The sequence below is a fragment of the Molothrus ater genome, chromosome 6, assembly GCF_012460135.2.
Source record: "Molothrus ater isolate BHLD 08-10-18 breed brown headed cowbird chromosome 6, BPBGC_Mater_1.1, whole genome shotgun sequence".
Classification (NCBI taxonomy): Eukaryota; Metazoa; Chordata; class Aves; order Passeriformes; family Icteridae; genus Molothrus; species Molothrus ater.
The window spans coordinates 40,372,798-40,392,024 of record NC_050483.2 but is presented as its reverse complement, the minus strand read 5'-3'; the positions used below and the strand labels follow the sequence as shown (position 1 = coordinate 40,392,024).

General features: G+C 45.2%; 1 protein-coding gene across 2 annotated transcripts in view; it reads right to left on the bottom strand.

The window, feature by feature from the left end:
* Positions 1-871: 871 nt before the first annotated feature.
* Positions 872-19,227, bottom strand: part of ESRRB (estrogen related receptor beta) — a 123,969-nt gene continuing 105,613 nt past the window's right edge. For both annotated transcript variants that reach the window (XM_036384654.2, XM_036384653.2), the window contains exons 4-7: positions 14,607-14,717; positions 13,829-13,990; positions 7,708-7,977; positions 872-1,524 (exon numbers count right to left, since the gene is read on the bottom strand). In XM_036384654.2, the coding sequence (XP_036240547.1) occupies positions 1,280-1,524; positions 7,708-7,977; positions 13,829-13,990; positions 14,607-14,717 (788 nt within the window). In that variant the 3' untranslated portion in view covers positions 872-1,279. The remainder of the gene's footprint in view (positions 1,525-7,707; positions 7,978-13,828; positions 13,991-14,606; positions 14,718-19,227) is intronic.

Genomic DNA, 19,227 nt, shown 5'->3' with positions numbered 1-19,227 from the left:
CCACCACCCCAAGGTCAGGTATTTGCTTTCTGATCAGCAAGAGAACCTCCTACCAGCCCCAGGTATAATCTATGCTAGCTCTTTTCCTGCTGTTGAGGATAATGGGATGAGGCAGGGGAAGACAGTAGTTGGAGTATCAGGGGTTTCATGCCATCCTCTAATTTATTTCCCTAGCCTGCCACAATAAAGCAATCTCTCAGGCTCTAGAGCTGCCTCCTCTGAAAAGCAGTGCCCTTGATTCCTAACTAGAATTTGGCAATAAGCCTAGTCTCTGTGGAGCCAAAGAGCTCTAATGAAGTCTAGGAAAGATCTGGTTTGGGGTGTATATTTACTTGGGCAGTAACCATGCAGACAAAGCCTTGTGTTCTCTGCCACAAGGAACAGGTGGGGAATGGCACTCAGCTGAGCTGAAGAGTCAGGTGTGATACACTATGGGGTGAAAAGTGTGGAAGAATTGTAGTTAGCACCACATAGGAGAGGATGCAGAGATTATCAAGTCAACCCAGCACTGAAGTATAACATCAGGCTCTTCTCTCTTGCCATTTGGGAAAGACTTGCATTTTCTCAGGGACATACATCCTACCTCTTCAGGGGCCTGCAGGGATTGTACACAGGAGGGACTAGCCAGGCGTAATGACACACTGTACAAGGTCGCAGAATATCTTACACAGTTAGGAGCAGCTTTCCCAGTAAGAAGTGGGGCCTGTATGTACAAGTGTTAGAGGAGTCTGGGAGGCAGCCTTTTTGTTCAGGAGAGGTCCAGCAGCATTGTTCTCCAAAGGAGCATCTACTCTATGGTAAGAGGAAGAAAGGTGTCAAAAAGAACCATGGCTGCTTCCCTTTCTAACTGACCCCTCATAACACCAGCAGATAAAGTTTATATTTACTCTATTCTTCCTCTCTTCCTGCTTCTGTCCCCACTCCCCTCCAGAACTGGCAGAGGGTGCTGGGAAGCAGGCAGCCTGGACAGCGCTGAGAGCATCACTGATCAGAGAGGCTGAGCCCCCACGATGCCTCAACAAGTGCAAGAGCATAATCTGGTATTTCCCACAGAGAAAACAATGAAAAAAAGAGAAACAGGTGACTGATTAAAAGTTTCCCCCCTCCTGTACACAAGATTCTGCAGTCACACCGACAGATAGACATTAAATAATTCTTCCGTAATAAATGATTGGAGATAAAAGCCGGCGGTGGCTGCTGCTGCTGTTTGGATTGCTCCGATGTCTGCGTCTTTGTTTCTAGTTTGTTCCCCGGCCACTGTGGGCTGGTGCTGGGGCTGTCAGACCTTTGCCTCTAGCATTTCTAGGAAGAGTTTATGCATGGGAACCTTGCCCTGCAGTTTGATGCTGTAGAAGTGCTGCACAGCTTTAGCAGCCGTCTGCCGCAGGAGGGGCAAGGTCAGGAGCAGCTTGCCTGCTCGCCGGGGCTCCTCATTGCGCTGACTCAGCTCGTAGTCCTGCAGGGCTTCGTGGAGAAGGTCCTGGAGTTTCTGCACTGCATCCATGTCCTCTATGTGCATGGAGTCTGGGGTGAGGGAGAAAAGACAGCAAACAGACAAGTCAGATGTGAGAAAGGAAATCCTTTATGGTTCTGAAGCTAATGATGTTTTCTTTCCTTCTTATCTGTTCTTGTGGGGATTTTTTAAGTTGTTTTTGTTGTCCCCCCCACAACCCACCCAGGCAGGGGGTGAGGGGTGTTGTTTGGCTTTTTCTTAAGCAGAAAAAAACCAGCTAGCTGGCAGGTGTTGTGCTGCTGCATGAAGTTTGGCAGCAGCCCAGTGTGTTGGCCCTAGCAGTGCAGGGACAGTAGGGTTGCCAGGGGTAGGTGGGTGACACACGTGCCCTGTGTGCTGCCCATTTTGCCAGCCACCCCAATGCAATGCAGGGGTCAGGCAGGGGCCTTTGTGATTTGCACTTTCACTTGCCCTCCATGCTCCTTATGGGGAGAGTCACCCTGCAAGGGGCAGCAGCTGCTGTTCTGCCGCTTGGGAGCAATCTCATTAAGAATAATTAACGCTGCTACAGCGCTTCATCTGTCTAAACTGCCTAATTGCTGTGCAGCTGCTAAGGGTATCAGCAAGACAGAAAAGCCCCACAGGTCACAACCAGTGCGCCCAGGGGTGTTGCCAGACCCACCTTTGTGCATATGCCCCTGCTTTCAGAGACTGCCAGCAGCTGCTCAAGGAGCTTCCTGCTGAAATAAAGGAATCCCATGCCTCCAGCAAGGCCTCTTCCCTTAGGCTGCCAGTCAGATTTCTATGAGCTGTTGGAGGGGCTACAGGGTTTGCAAGGCTCCTGGTGTGTCTGTGAAGTGAAGGTAGCTAGCTGGTAAGGACTCAGTCCAGGGCTGAGACAGAGAGCCAGACTGAACACAGACTGCTAAACTTGTGGGTAAGTCATGGTGTGAGAGGGCAGCACCAAAGAGCAGAGAGGCACAGCATCACCAAAGGTTTTCTCCCTTTTCATCTTGCTGATACGTGCTTCTTTCTTACAATTGTGACAGAGTTGGAGACACTGATGCCTCCTCTTCATTGTTCAGAGAATTTTAATCAATACTGAACCTTTTGATAAAGGTTCCTGCCACAAGGCAACAAATCCAGAAGCAATGCCAAAGAGACAGTAGGGCAAGCACACATGCACACATGTGATTGCACCGCCTACCATCACAGCCTGGGCTTTGCTTTGTGGCAAAGTAGTCTCAGTGTAGTCTCAGCCTACACACAAACACAAATGTGAGGACATGGGTTCCCCAGAGTGACAGCAGCGAAGAGGAGGAAAGCTGACTGAAGTGCCAAAATCTCTCTAGAAACATGTGTCATCTTTATGGAGAGCACAACACAAATTAGAGACTGTGAATTTTGTATAATTCATTTATGGTAAAAATGCTATTTATGATGCATGATTTATAAAGTATTACAACAGTTGGGAAAATATTATGTCTAGCAAGAAAGCTGTTTAAGAAGCTGTTCAGAAGGAATGCACTAATTAAGAAAGTATTAAAGGGAAAGTATTAAAGTATTAAAGGGAAGTATTCCCAAGAAGCCTACTGAAGAACAACTCTTGATACCATTTACACTTCTTATCCAAGAGACCAGGCAAAGAAGCTCAGAAGAGAGCTGCTAGGTCATCACAGTGACCTGAGCTAGACACAGAGGTTGATTCTGAAAAGCAAGGAGGAAGAAGCATGCTGCCAAGTCAGTCTGGCAACTTCTCCCAGCCAGGTAGCACCTCTGAAAAATTTCCATACACAATCCAAGAGAAGTGAGTGGGATCTGTTTCCTGCCAAGTCACAGAGGTCATTTTGAAGACTGGAAGTATCAAAAGCTGGAATGTCTTCTATCCTTTCTGTTTAATGTCCTTCTGGCTAGGGGCACAAAGGAGAGAAGTAATCACAGCCTGTCAGAGTTTGCAGTTCCCAGCGGGTGCTAGAATTACCATGCAATGAGCCATGTTTCAGGGTAAAGTGGGTGCTCTCCTATACACTAGACAGAATCCCAAAACTGCCTTTCTGCCATCTGGCTTCTGTAAGGTGACAAGACTTAACAGCAGTAAATAAGTGTATACAGTGAGAGAAACTGGGGAAATAAAGCTCAAAGACTACCCCACCACCACCACACTGCTGAAAGAAGCTCAAAATTGGCAGCTGACTGCAAAAAATAAAACAGCATTGCAGGATTAATTTCCTTGCAATCCATCAGTGAACTGGTGTCAATGGCATTGATAAACTGTTAATTACGAAATCAATAGCTATGAATTTTTACAGCTATCAGAGCACTGAGGTGGGGGCAGGCTGCCTGACCATGTCCCTGAGGGTCAGCTGGCCTAGAAGCTGGGCTTCATACCAGGAGCCCTTCTCCAGCACTGCTGGCATGGGGTACAGGGCAGGTGTGAGAATGGACAAGGCCCACTGCTTCCTCACCTCTGTTCTTGCAGCTTCTGACAGGAACAGGACCCATTAGTACAGAATTTGCTATGCATCCCTTTGCCAGGTCCAGATATTGGTCACTCCATTTTAGCATTAAAATGCATTGCAGAAAAAAAAAAAAAAGGGGAAATTTCGGCTGCTCTGGGATGTCCTAAAATGAATGTGTGCTGTATGCTAACCTAGAGGGCTCCTCAATACATAGGTTGATCTTTTTTTTTTCCTAAGGAAAGAGAACCTAGGAATGCTTAAAAATGGACTGCTGACTCTGAAGGGTAACAAATTAGGTCTACATCACCTCTACTCTGTGAAAAAATGGGTGATCATATTGTCTGGGACTTGCCTGCTGCTCTGGGAATTAAGAATTCATCCCTCAGCTCTCTAGAATGCACTTACTAAACGGAGATCCCTGGAATTATCTTTGCCAATCCCAGCAGGTATGTTGTTGGTGTGTCACACCAAGGACTCAGAGATCAGCCTACTGTCAGCTTCTTCTCTAGTAAAAAGTGAGTGAGCTCCCGCTTCTATTTTCATTTGTTTTAATTCCTAGAACCAAAGGGTCAAGTATACACAGGGCTGCCTAAGTCCCTAGAACTTGGATTGCATGAGCAATTACACCCAGAATTTATCTGTGTGGGAAGGAAGGCAGAAAGCAATTTTAGGCAGCACAAGTTCTAATCTTAAAGATGAATCTGGTGTTCATCTTTAAGCCCTATCTCTGATCCAAGGGAGCTGAAGCCTGGCCCAAACTGCTTTCTTCCCATTTTAGGAATTGGCTGTTTGCATGCAAGCACACACATGCAGGCTCTATAAGTTTATCCCTGTCAAAAATACACTAAGAAAAATAACTGGCATTAAAAGAATGTGAAGGTTCAATGTTAAGTTACAACAGAAAAATACACTTGCCCTATTCCAGCTTCCTTTCCTGTGTGTCATGAGAAGCTTTAATTATATGAAAAACAAAATCCCCATGCTTCGCTTTCCCATATTTCAATACAAATAATAAAACAGGTCTTTTGTGCATTATGCTTCTACATAGTTACACTTCTAGCTGCACCAGTGAAGTCAGAGTCATTTTTTCCATCCAGCTGAGAACATGCTTTGGCCTGTGCCTCCTGACCCTTACCTTGGTTTCTTTTTTCCACAGCACTGGAAATGGAACCCCAAAGCATCTGATGAGTGTTGGTTGTTCTGCTCTGTCTTTGCTGAGTGTTACTCCACTCCTGTGGAGACTGTCTCATAAGGTTTACTCTGGGCTTAGTCCTGAAAGCACAGTGAGCAGCAACAGCATAGAGTGCTTCTGTTGCACTGTGAAGAACTTGACAGCAGTGTCCAGAGCACGGGCCAGGTAAATGTCCCAGTGTGCCACTTCTCCTGTCACAACTGCTACCTTAGACTTCAGCCTCTCTGAGGAGCCCTTCTCCCTGTTTAGTCCTGTGACCCTCCTGGTAGACAGGTTCTTTAACAAGTTGATTATATCACCCATAGCCACCATTGCACAGAGGAGAGAGGCTAGCCTTGGCCATCTGCCCATCCTGGTTCACTGGCAAAGTGAAGGCAGCAATTAAAACTAAAAAAGCACTATATGAAAAATTAAAAAAGGGAGCAAAGTTATGAAGTGCAGAAAAACCATAAGGGAAATGAAGGACATAGGAGGGAAAGCAATGTCTAGAAGGGCTAAGGACAGCAAAGAAGTTTTATAAATATTTAAGGAATAGAAGAAAAATGATCATTTGTAGGGGGGCTCTTTTCATCTGGAGATTATTAACCTATTAATAGCAGTGCAGAGTAGATAGAAGTCCTCTGTGAGTATTTCTGTCTTTTTTGGAAAAGAGAAGCATTATATACCTGTGTTATACGAAGGTGATAAAGACTTCATAATCTGTTGTTTATGCAAGAAGATATTAGAACTATTAGGACAAACTTCACAGAAATCAGCAGAGCTGGATAACTTGGCTTTAAGAGTTCTAAAATTGCTGGCTGGGGGTCATCCAGGGCAGATTGTAAGTCTGATCATCCAGGCATGATTAGTAAGTCTTGGTATTTTTACAAAATTCAAGATGAATGGAAATGTTCTAATGATGCACACATTTTCCTAGGTCTTACCTGATAATTTCTATGCTAGCTTGATGTGAACCAGGGCAAAAGAAAGGAAAAAATAAAGGTGACATTCAATTAAGACTAATAAGATGGCATTTATAAGACATGTAAATGTGGCACTTAAGGACATAGTTTTGTGTTGGACTTGGCAGTGCTGGGTTAACAGTTGGAAGTGGTGGTCTTAAAGGTTTTTTCCATCATAAATTATTCTGTGATTTTACTGCCAGTCAACATGATACTTGAGAAGAGAGGTCTTGTCAAACAAACTTGATTTCATTCTCTGATGAGATTACAAGTTTGGTTGATAAAGTTAACTGCACAGATATAATAGACTTAGGTTTTTATAAAGCACTTGGCTTAGGACCACAGGACATTCTCATTAAAAAATTAGCACTATGCAATATCAATAAAGAACACTTTCAATTGATTAGTAACTGGATAGATGACAGATCTCACAGTAGCTATCAGTGATGAATCATCCCTGAAGAAGGAGTTTTCTCATGGAAATCCCCAGAGATCAGTAGAAAAATCAGCTGCTGCTCAACATTTTTATCAATGAGCTGTAAGGAAATTTTTTTTTATTTTATATAGCTATTGCTAAGGAGTGGATGGATGGCAAACAGGGACAGAATGGTGTAAAATGGTGAGGCAGCCTCACAGAATCCTGGACCACATCCTTACACTTGAAATAATATATCCATAGCCAAGGAACATGACTATGGAACAGGAAGTTTATCATGTCAAGCTGTCAGATATAAAAAGACCCAGAGTCATAGGATCCAACTCAACAAAGATCATTCTTTCAAGGCTGAGCTCAAGCAAACAAGCATTAAGACATGATGCCTATTGTTTTTGTTTTTTTTTAACTGAGAGAATGAGTAATTATTAGAGTCAGCTGCCAAGCAAGATGAAGATTCCCCCTCTTTTAATCCTCCCAGTTTCACACTGGGTGTTTTTCTGTAAAGTGGCTTTGGCCAAACACAGATACTGGTTTCAGGGCTGGGCTGCAATGGTGAATTCTGTGACATGCATGATGCAAATTTGGCAAAGGGATCTGATGTGAAACAATGAGACTCAGGGGATGTAGAGGGAGCCCTTGTTACGCAGTAGCTTTAGCAGTTTCCCTTTCCGATGGGACTCCTGAGCAAATCTGTGTCTGGCTGGCTTTGATACAATGCAGCCTTGCTGGATTGAGAGCTGCAATCTACACCCACACTGTCTCCCAGTTAAAGGGGGATTCAGTGTCTCTGGTACCTCAACATCTCCAGGACAGGGTCAGGCAGCCCCAGCCCCGCAGCTTTTTGAAATTGGGATGAGAGTTTCCCCATTTGCTGTATCTCACCAACGCTATGGAGGTGGATGCAAGTGTGGCTCACTTTTCTGAGCCCACAGCACTGGAGTTAGCTTGCTAGTGGAAAAGGCCTCCACAGACCCTTTTACTGCCTGAAACCAGCAACCAGTCCATCCCTGTCTGTTCCACTCCCTACTACAGGGTCAGAGCACAGCTGGGGCTCTAGCAGCAATAAGCCTCATTTCTCCCTGCTTTCCAGCTTAGAGTGGAGCTTTGAGAATATTGCATGACACAGGCAGAAATTCTTAGACAGTAGGCTCTAGTTTCCTACCAGGTAAAATAACAGCATGAGCCTGGACTGGCTGGGTGCAAGACTGGATGGACCAGGGCTGTACCTGAGTTGGCAAGGGCCAGAGCTTTGAGTGTGACAAACTCCTCCTTTTCCACCTTGAGCTTCTTATAGCGGCGCACCAGTTGTAGGATGGCCAGGTAGAGCTCCAGCAGCCCTGTCAGACGAGAGTGCTCTTCATCCATTATGTAGTCCTCAGCATAGACCAGCTTGTCCTCGTATGGCAGGGAGCGGTACACAATGCCCAGGATGAGAATTTCCATCCAGGCACTCTGCAGAAGGCTCATCTGGTCTCCAAGGGAGAGGTTGGAGAACCCTAACAGGGCAAAAGACAAGCAGGGTCAAATGGGTGTGCAGCAAAGCCTCTAGGAGACTAGGGTCCTTAGTTTCCCTGAGATCCAAACCACACACTCTTCCCTACTGACTTGCTGCTTTAAAAATACCCCAAACAACTCACTAAAGGGACTCTGTAGCAATGAGCATACATGGACCTTACCCTTCTCTTTGCTCCTATGCCCACCCACAGCCTCAAACAGGAATTCTGATGCTCTGATTGCATTTATGGGAGTCCAAGGTTGGTGACAACCTCTTTTCAATGACCACTGCTTCTTTCATAGCAGCAACTCTTTTGTACCACATTGCCTTTCCTCTCTTCCTCAGTAGGTCTGTATTGCAGCCCATTTAGTCTGTCCCAGCTGAAAAATGAGCAGAGAAGAGCTCCAGATGACAGAAAAGAGGGCTTCTGATGGGATAGGAGGGAATGACACAGGCCTGAATTAGAAGTATACTACAGTCTCATATTTTGGCAAAGATGGGAAAAAGTCCTGCCACAACAAAGCACCAAAATGTGTTCAAAAATGAATATCTTTGTGAACAGAATTCTCCTTTATTCGTCATCCCACTCTGATTTCCATACCAGCAGTTCTGCCTACAACCCTACCCAGAGATAAAAATACCTTTGTGGGGACACTGAAGTACCTAAATCATAACCAAACCTGGTAGCAATGGGACAAGCCCCTGTGAACCAAATATTCTTGCCAAATAGAGCCTGACAGCCTGACCTTGACAGCCCCAGAATCCACTTGAGAGAGTGGAGAGGACAAAAAACAGAGGCAATGTCCACCTCAAGGCGGGGAAAAAAAAGTGCATGGGAAGGAAACCTGTCTGTTATGCCTTCCATACCTGGTACCCTTGAAGGCCAGACCATGAATGATCCTGGGAGATGGGCACTCTAACAGTCATTACGAACAGCAATGTCAAACACAGTGTGCTGGTCCTCTCTAGGCAGCTTTTGCCCACCATGGACAGACAGAAATTGCACTTTTTTTGGCAGCCCCTTGCTTCCAATGGTTCCTAGGGCTGTGAAAGAATGGGACACACAGGCATGCCTCAGCTGGAAAGGTGAAGCCTCTCCAGGCAGTTTTCCCCCCAGGTGCATATGAAGCCTTGGGGATCACCAAAGACCTGTGAACTCATGAGCCTCCATGCAGAAGCCTCCCAGCTCCACTGGCTGCATGCAAGGCTCAGCTGGGCTTCTTCATCCCACACCCCACCCTGCTCACAGCTCTTGGCCCCACATCGGGGCTTATGTAGACAGCCACCATGATGATCATTTGATTTTCTCTTGTTATCAAGTTGGCAATTAACAAAAGAGCTGATGATTGCTATATTGACTGACTGTGGGATCTCTTTTTCTATCTGCACTATCTCAGCTGGGGAAGGGAAGGCAGAAGGGTGGGTTAGTGGTATTTTATTTATCTCTACGCCATGTTTTGTGTTTGTGTTGCCAGGGGAAGCAAAGGGTGATAATGGCCTGGCAGCCCTTGGACATCCAATTTCCCTTATCAGGCCACTGAATAGAAAAGAGGCCCCAGGCCACATTAATTAACAGATACCAATCAGCTGTCACGTGCTGTGTGTGCAAGGTCTGAGGGGAGCAGTGGGTGGGAGGGAAGAATCAATAAACCATTGGGGAGGAGTGCCAGAGGGAACAGCTAAAGAGGCGTCCAGGCTACTGGCAAGAAGAGCTGCAAATCCAGCTCCATGACTGTGAGAGTGATTCCTGTACAGCACAGCCTGTGCTCCACAGAGCTTTGATGAATCCCACCTCTTGCTTGGGCTGGCCTTGTCCTTTACCTCATCCTTCTGCCTCTCATGCCCTGCACTCATAACTGTGCTGCTCTGGAATGCAGCCCTCCTGACTCAGTCCAAGTGCAGGCTGCTGCAGCTCCAGTGCTGGGGATCCTGTCTCCACAGCTCTGTCTGATGGACAGGGAGCTGATGAGAGTAACCCTGAGATTAGAGTAAAGTTGCACAGCCACTGCTCCACTCTTTAGAACCTGAGATCTCTCCTTTGGTCATCCCTCTCCTAGCTCTGACCATGGAGATAAGTCCAGCATTTAGGCTGCTGCCTTAAGTCCATTTTCTGGATCAGTCACAAGGCCTTTCTGCATCTTCATCCCCACCTGGATTACAAAGGGCATTAGGCCATTGCTTCATTGCAGTCTGCCAACAACATTTCTTTAAGATTGAGAAACAGTCACATAGCAGAGTGAGAGGATCCAGGACAGGCATGGCTTGTACTTTTCTGCTACAGAAAAAAGCAGAAAAATTGATTTAACTCCATCAGTAGCCTGTACACACAGCATCTCTATTAATTGCCCTTTCCCACAGGCTGTTGTGACAAGTAAGAACAGGAGATACCATATTTTACCCTTTGCCAGGAAGAACAGAAGAGCCAGCTGCAATTGCCCCACCCACCTGGGAAAGCCCCTGGCCAGAAGCACTCCCAGGTAGCCAACAACTCCAGCTCCAGCAGGCGAGTGGGAAGAGGGAGCGCTATGGTGTCAAGCCTGGACTTGAAATGTCTGACAGAACTGGGACCCTTTTCCTCCAGTGTTCACACTTGTGGAGTGCAAGGGCTAAAGAACTGGCCCTGAATCACTGAAGTAAAGGGGAAATCCTATGACTCTCTTCATGCTGTAAGAGTTGAGATCAGGGAAAGTAAATGTTAATTTCACCTGGCTAAAATCACAGGCTTGCTATTTATTATAGGATTGTAACACTGGGGAACCTCTAGTTGTGAAATTATCTGTCATCTTACAGCTCCCAGGAATTGCTAAAACACAACTGCTTTGCATTCTTGAGCTGTTGATGGCTCAGCATCCACAAAATGCCCTTCGTGATCCGTTTCATGCTGCTTTTCTCAAGTCTGACCCTGAAAGGTGCCTAATCCACCATTGCCCCAAAAGAGAGCCCCTGGCTCTAGCACAGAGCTGCATGCATGTTTCCCTCCTTCCCAGGTGCCCCTTGAGAAAAGCTGCTTTATTTGCAACAGCTGATGTGACATTCAGGTTGGGGATTTTTTTTTAATTTCAGGGTTTTTTTATTATTATTTCAGTGGTTTGGCAGTGGGAGCTCCCAGAATAAGAAAAAAAAATCACATAATTTGTGGCAAGTGGAGTTCATAATCTGTTAATTTATTATCATTTCTGTCATCCTGGAGGGCCATTAGCAGAGGTAATAAAAGGAGATGTAATTATAGGATCTGAGGCCACTCCAGACACAGCTGCTGTCACTCCACTAGCCATATTTCATTCTGTGCTACTACTAATGTCTTCCTGGTGAGAACAGCACAACAGCTACCCTGGGAGAGCCTTCATCATCACCCCTCAAGAGAAGTCCTGTCACCCTGCATCAAAGCAAGAAGAAAAGGAGGATGTTGTTCCAAGACAATTTCCATGGGGGGAGAGTGAGTAGTGGGGAGGGGGCCTCATACAGAAGGGAACAACCCCACATTGGCTAAGTGTGGCTTTTGAGCTCACAGCTAATAAGGCTATTGAGCTAATAACATTTAAACATGATTAAACATGTTTTATTGTTATTATAGGAAAGTGTGTTTAAGTTTTACTGATTTTATTTGCTAATACTGTGGGATAGAAGGTTGTGTTGACACTTGGGATCCTTCAGGGCTGGTATGACTTTAATGTCACATCTTTCTTTACTAATTCCAGTGTGAATCCAAGGCAGGAAAGTGTGACTTTTTCTCCTTTCTCCATCCTTCTCTGACGAATAGTTTATGCACAAAGGAAGCAATGCCATGTTTTACTCAAAATTTTTGGAAGGCAGAAATACAGGGCATAGATAATTTAGACACCTGGCAGACTCCTGACCCTGCCCTGCTCTGCCCCCTTGCTGCATAACTCAGTATGCTTCATACTTGTTGCAGAACTACAGAGTTTTTGTTTCATTATTATGAACTGTCTTTTATTATCTTTTTTTCTCAGTACTGCTCTCTTACGTAACAATTCTTGAGCTCTTGCCTGTGCACAGTCCTGTTATAAAATACTCCTGCTGGTCTGAACTGTGCCAGGCTGATTACTGTGGCTGTTACTGTGTTGTAGGGCCTTTGATAGGAGAGGAAAATAGACAGAGAAATTTGAGATGATGGCTGGTATGTCCTGATTTCAGAAAGGAGAGGAAGAGCCCCTTTCACAGTGCAGGAGCAATCTCTACTATACTCCTGTTCTGGGACAGTATTGCCAGGATGGAAAACTCTGTAGGAATTCGGCTCTTCCCACAGCCACAAGATAGGGAACTACAGTAGGGCACACTGTGTGAACAGATATAGCCAAGGTTAGAGGGATGTACAACAGCACCTCACTGGACAGCCACAGCACCTAATTGCATTGCATTAAATCCATTCCTATAACACGCCAGGTATTGGGTTAGTAGAGCAATCCAGGCTGAGTTCTCTAATCACCACTGTAACCCCACTTGTGATGAATCAGCCCCAGATGGATTCCAGCACTAGTGATGGTTATAATCCCTTCAGATAGGGCAGATCTCATGTAAGAAGGGCATCACCAAGATTAACCTCTTCTCAGAAATACTGTCCTGAAAATGTTTCTTCAGACTTCAGAGTCCCATCTCATAACAATCCATATTCCATATAGCCCATAAAACCATTAACTCTTGGGTCCCAGGAGAAACACATTACAGAAAAAGAGAAGCAGCTGCCAAAAAGCCAAATGAGAAGCAACAGAAAGAAACAAAATACATGGGAAAACTAAACTGTCTGATCACATATGTTAAGATGCTTCATCAAAAAAAAAAAAAAGAAGAAAGCCAAGAAGCAAAACAAAACAACACAGAGCCCATGCAGTGGAAGACATAGTCAGCATGCAGTAAATCCTGTGATCCTGTATCAGAGCCTCATATATTCTCCTGACAAAAGGAAGGGGAACAGAAGGCAGGAGATAACTGAAGTGAGCTGTTTATAAACAGCTTTAGTGAGCTGTTCATAGTGAATTTCTGAAGCAATCTTTGGAAAGCAGCCTTGTAAATCCCACGGCTATCCTCTAAGTTCCCTGGCTAGCCTTCTCTACACACAAATCCAACCTGTTTCTGGTGAGGCTGGAGAGAGACTAGAGAGAGGGGAGCATTTTCCCTTCCCAATCCAAATCTGGGAAGAACCCACAACTCAACCCTGAGGACCGTATCTGCTCCTTCAGCCTTGGTCCACCCTACCTGCAAGTGTGGGACACTTGCTATGTCACTCAGTCACACAGACACACATTGCATATAGTCAGTGAGTCTTCCAAGGCAGTCACACTGCCAATAAGTTGTCCTCATTATTTGTCAACAAAGAAGCTTTGAGATTCACTGGCAATAGCACATCGTCCATCGCAATGGGATTTGCTCTGTCATAAATCCATTAGGACAAGATTTCCTGAGTCTGGACAAGAATGCCCACTGATGAGAAGGTGTGTATCTGCCTTGTTATTAGCAGTAAAGTCCAGTCACTGCCATAGTATTTATTCAGCTATGAACACAACAGAGCTAGGTCATGTTGATGTAGTGCAAAACTACGCAAGTCTACCATACCATTCATAAGGCTGTCTCCCATGTGCTTCCACTGGGCCACTCAATGCAACAGAGAACTTCTTGTATCATATCAAAGCCTTCTGCATACAGACATGTACAGTGATCAATTTATGCACCTCCATCATAGGCTGCACTGGAGTTGTTACCAATGAGAGCCCATCACTAGCAGTATTTCCCACCCATCACTATAGGAAAAAGTCCTCGTTGAGACTAAAATGGATAGGCACATAGATAAATAATAGCTCCCTCTGCTGTTCATGCTTACATCCTTGTAGAATTACCTGGGATGTGCTTTGCCCAGCCAATGATCACCACCAATTCCCTGTCTGCCAGGTCACAGAGGGTTGTCAGGGCTTTGATGTCACTCTCCGGCATGGTTGGATCAGGCATGGCATAAATCTTCTCTGGCTCAGCCACCAGCAAGTGGGAGACGATCTTAGTCACTGCACATTTCAAAGGAGAAGCTGTTGTATCTCTTGTGAGATAAGGTGAACCCTCCTGGGATAAGACATGACTACAGAGCCCCTAGGACCTCGGTAATGGTTTTGGTCACAACAGAAAACCACACTGCAGCTACGCAAGCTGTAGTGGTCTGCCTATGACAAACCAGCTCTGAACAGGGATGACAAAAGCAGGAAGCTGCTGTAATGTTGTCATTGTCTCAGGCAGGTCCACTGAGGGGAGAAGGAGGTATAAACAAAAAGTCAGTAGATGTGGAAAAGTTTAAAGAGCTATGGGTAGTATTGAAGAGAGTAATCAACATGGGACTGGTTTTGTTAACATGGCTTGGGTAAAGGAAAAGATCAGAATATCACTAAATGGATTTACATAATCTCCTAGGAAAGGTCTGGTATTTAACCTTAGGTACAATGAATCCAGTACCTGAGCTGTACCTAGGCCTGTCTAGTTACCTCTACAATACATTCGTGAGAAAAAATTCCCGTACTGTTGACTGATACAGGAATTGGAAGTGACAATTGCTACACTGTACTTTTGGGAGACCAGTGAGAAGAAATATAGTGGCAGCTCAGAGGACCACAATTCAAGACCAATACATACATGGCTTTTTAGCTGGGGGAGGGATCTGTAAGCTCAGGTAAGTGCTGCTCTCAGAATCCAGTCTCCTTTTGTATTTCTGACGACCTCCACGGACTCGATCCAGACGAACACCTGCAGGTAAAACCAAAAAGTCCTCATGATTCCTTAGTGCCTTACGGAACCCTGGCATGCAAATACTAAAATTTGCTAAGTAGGATGTTCCCCACACTCCAGGGAGCTTCCCTCTCCCTTGAGATAAGATCTCAGAGATCTCACTTGAGATCTCAGCTGAACCCATAAATCTCAATACCAGCTAGACTGCCTCCAGCTCTAAGCATGCTGCTCTGAGCTTTACTTTTATTTAAAACATTAATGGCCACAGAAATTAACCCATTCAAACTCTTGAATTGCTATAAATCTGATGGGAAAATGAAAAGCTTCAGAACTCAATGCCCTCTACATGATCCTGCTTTTAAAAAGAAAGACTTTAAGTGTCAATCAAGCCAGCAGTTATAAAAATAAGCTTTTAGATTGTTCTTAAAAATGAGAAGTTAAATGTTCTGTGACCTCTCACTGTTTATATTTGAAAAAAGTGACCTACAGCAAATAGATAATGAACTATGAATTCAACAAAGATGTTTCAGCCTCGATCAAGTAAGGCAACTGTAATAAAAGTAGAATCCAAATAAATAGAAACAACCTTGACTACAATAAAGCAATGATAAAGACGAAGTAGGGAGACACTGAAGAATTTGTTGCAGCTCTTTCAGAGTACAGTGAAAAAACTCCCAGTGACTGGGAAGTACCAGTGATTGTCACCAGGCAAAAAAAAACCATAGCATCATCAATAGAACAGGAACAACTAAGTTGTCACATTAGTACAAAATACGATGTTAAAAAGAAACTGTGAAAAAACCCCTACAGATATTTATGCAGTTGTCTGTTATTTTCTCAGCAGCCATATGGACTCTGATAGTCACTCTGTGAAATTGGGGTAACTCAGTCTTGCTGGGAGAAACAGCTTTGGGAAAAAATTCTTTCAAGGTAAATGTAGGAGCATTTGATTAGAATAAAATTTTGAATTTACACTATACAAGTACTTCCTTAGAAACACACAGGAGTTTACCTAGTCTGATCATGGGAACCAATTACATGATACACTTACTAATCACATTAAGTCATTAATATTTTGCAATCATACCACTATATAAACACAAACAACTAAAAGCAAACACTCCACATCAGTTTTGAAGTGACACTTTTTGAACAACCAATACACCTGAAAAAATCTGCAGTCAGCTGGCAAATATTCTACCCTAGAAGGAGGCATGTCTGTCACACTGCCTTTCAATGCCATGTTTGCTTACTCTGCCCGGGAAAAGATAAGCTTTTACTATGACGCTCACACCAGCCACACCTGCACCACCTGAAACCGCTACTTGCAACAACGTCTAGATCCCGATACTCTTCCTGGCTAGAGCACCAAACAATTTGACTACCAATTGCCCCCTAAGCAACAAGAATACCAGGCCAACAACACTCAGTCTGGCAGCAGGATCTCACACTGAGCAGGAGAAGCAGGAATGAGCAGGTGTGACGCTCTGCACAGCAAGGGAGCTGCTGCTGTGGGTGACTGCTATGGGAGGACAGCAGGTGTTGGAGAAGATGGAGAGAAAGGTATGAAGCTGATGTAGGTGAACTCAAGTCACACTGAGTAATTTCTTCCACTGTCCCATTTTCTATTTCTTACTCCGTATAGAGAATTTACGGACATCCCTAAGTACCACCTTTCTCTTCCATTACATGGTATTGTTTCTGAAATGATGCCTATTGCTTCTTCTACTTCCATTTCCCGTGGCAGATAGCCTGTGGGCAAGACTCCTTCCTGGGAGCCCAAACACACTTCAGAGATCAATTTTAAAAAGGACAGCCAGGGAATCCCAAACCTGAGGTTATCTAGGGAGATCCCTAAGGAACAGCAGTAATAAAATCCTGGATGAAGCAGGACATTTTCACTTCCATCCATGATTTCTTTCCCTCTATAAACATGCCCTGGTTTCTTAAGAAATAAGACTCTATTCCATGCTTTGCTGAATGAATGACAGCTACCTATAAGCCCGGAGACAAGGGAGGGACACAAATTTCTGGAACTGCCAGTAAACCAAACAACCAGGTATGAAAAAGAAAAGAATCAGGAATATACTGTTGGAAGATTATAGAGGAACAGGCTGCCAAGATTCAGGACTGAATTACATCTTCCCAGGACCCTCCCAGATAAGGATCATAGCTGGGTGCATTCCCTCACACCAGTGGTCAGGGGAGGGAAAGAGGGAGATGCCATTCTCGGCTGACAGAAACCAACACACAGCTCTCCAGGATGCTTTTGCTGTGCAGTTTGCTAAGCAGCGGGAGCGGGAACGAGGAGGAGTAGGGAGGAAAGAGGGAAGGAGCCTGTCTCCTCCTCCCAAGGAGAATGCCATCCTCCAGTGCTTGGCAGAGGGATGGCTGCACAGGTTGCAGCAGTATTAGGGACCCTCAATCAGATTATAAGGACACAAGGGACTTAAGTGCATTAAAAAAAGATAAGAAAGACGCAGAGAGATTTACCCTCCATCCCTCCTTCCCTCACTGAGCAGATAGAGGTCTGTTTGCCCAAGGACTTCAGCTTGTTAATTTTGAACAACTGTTTGTCCTCCTCTTGTTCCTCTTCCCTTGTGACACTCCTTGAGGCAAACATTTTCAATCAGCACTTGCAGAGCCACAATTCTAGCCTGTCATCATTGCTCCAACCGCAGAGCTGGTGAACAGGCTGAGCCCCACACGGCACATGCCAGGTCCAGCTGCTGAGTGAAGTGACGACAGGTTCTGTAGTCTACAGTGACAGGTACTACAGTAAACAAAAGCATTTCAACCCTCCAAGTCCCTGACTGCGACACTCCAGGCATAAGCATAATGGTAAAATCCTTTTTCTAAAGATCTGACAGCCTAATGAGTCATATCTAGATGGAAGGAAAGGGCATGGCCAAAAATCAGTACCTGTGGTATCTAGGTACTCAGGTTAATGCCTGCTGCTCTGCTTGATTTCCTCTGTGGCTGATTTTAAGACAGACAGGCTGGTTACAGTGCAGCTCTGAGAGGGACACTAAAGGACAGACATTAAAATGGAGTGGGGAGGTGTGGGGGTGAGCCCAGAGAAGCAGCATGAAGGAAAACGCTAAACAGAGAAGAAATGGAGGGGAATGTAAGCTGGGATATGAATGGAAGTGAGAGACTGTAGGAAAGGAAGATGAAAGAGAGAGGGCTGGAGCAAAGCTGAGGGGCATGTACACTGTAATCACAAGGGCAGGTTAAACACCACATGTGCAGCCACCTGAGCCTTAACTGCAAGGTGCAGCAGCCACACATGAAATGCAGCTGTCCATACTGAAGACTTACACAGGATTTGGTACTGCGGCCTCACAACAAGACAACAGCAAACTAAAGCTCCTGCACAAACCCTCTGCTCACATCAATCACAACTGGCCAGTTCAAAGGAGAGAAGACACTCATCCCACAAAAATGTCACTGCCACAGGCACTCCTGACCCCCCTTTGTGTCAGCAAGGAGTTGAGATCAACAGTATAGGACAAAGTTTGGAAAGCACCACTCTTTGATAACTTATCTTGATGGCAGTTCCTTCAAATTAAGGCTCTCTATTCTGGACACATGCCCTATCCTCCCATTCCCCTGTATGGCAATAAACTGCTGCTGTTCATTCAATTTTGTTACCTTTTGAGAAATGCTGCATAGAAGTCCTCCTCATCTGACCTAGCTATGGAGCTGACCCTGGTGTATGCCCCAGGAGCTGAGTTCCAGCTCCCCCACAGCTTGTTCTCTGCTCCCCTGCCTGCCCAAGCCCCTCTGACCTTGCAGGGAGGAGGGCAGGGCCAGGACTTGTGCAGGACTTCTCAGCTCAGCATCCTGCCGGGGCAGGGATGTCAGTTTTCTAAGTGTCCTGTGGGTGCCACTCGTGTTCCAAGCACTCTGGCAGAGAGGTCTGTGCCAGCACCAAGCCTCTGCAGAAGGAGAGCTGATCTGCTGATCGTTCAGCTCCCTGCACTTCTCTGACATGCCCCTTGGAGAGACGTCTGCCCGACAACTTTGGGATCAGATGTCCCCTTACCGACTTGATAACATCAGGCCTTGGGGTTTTTTTCTTAATGGAAGTAAAATAATTCCATCTTTTTTTAAAAGCTGGACCCAGGCCGAGACTGTCGGAAGTAAAAATAGCCGAGTAGGCAGAGGCGACAGCACACAGAGTCAGGTTTAGTTTCTCTTTTATTTTCTGGGGACTAAAAATACCCTTAAAAGCTCTGTGAAGCTAAGCCCTGGCCAGTGGGAAATGCAGTCAAGGCCCAATATCAGCTGTCGTGTCAAATTACCAGCCTCACCTCACTTTCCATCGAGTCCTATCACATGGCCATGGATTGATAGGAACAGAAAGATCTATCTTGCCAAAAGAGCTAACAGAGGAGCCAAGCTACAGGGTTTGCATGGTACAATATGTGTCTAGACCAAGAAGGACACAACCAAAGGGAACACAGGGCAAGTGCTGGCCAGGAAGCAAAAGGGCATGCTCAGGTTTTGCTGAGCTTCCCTGATA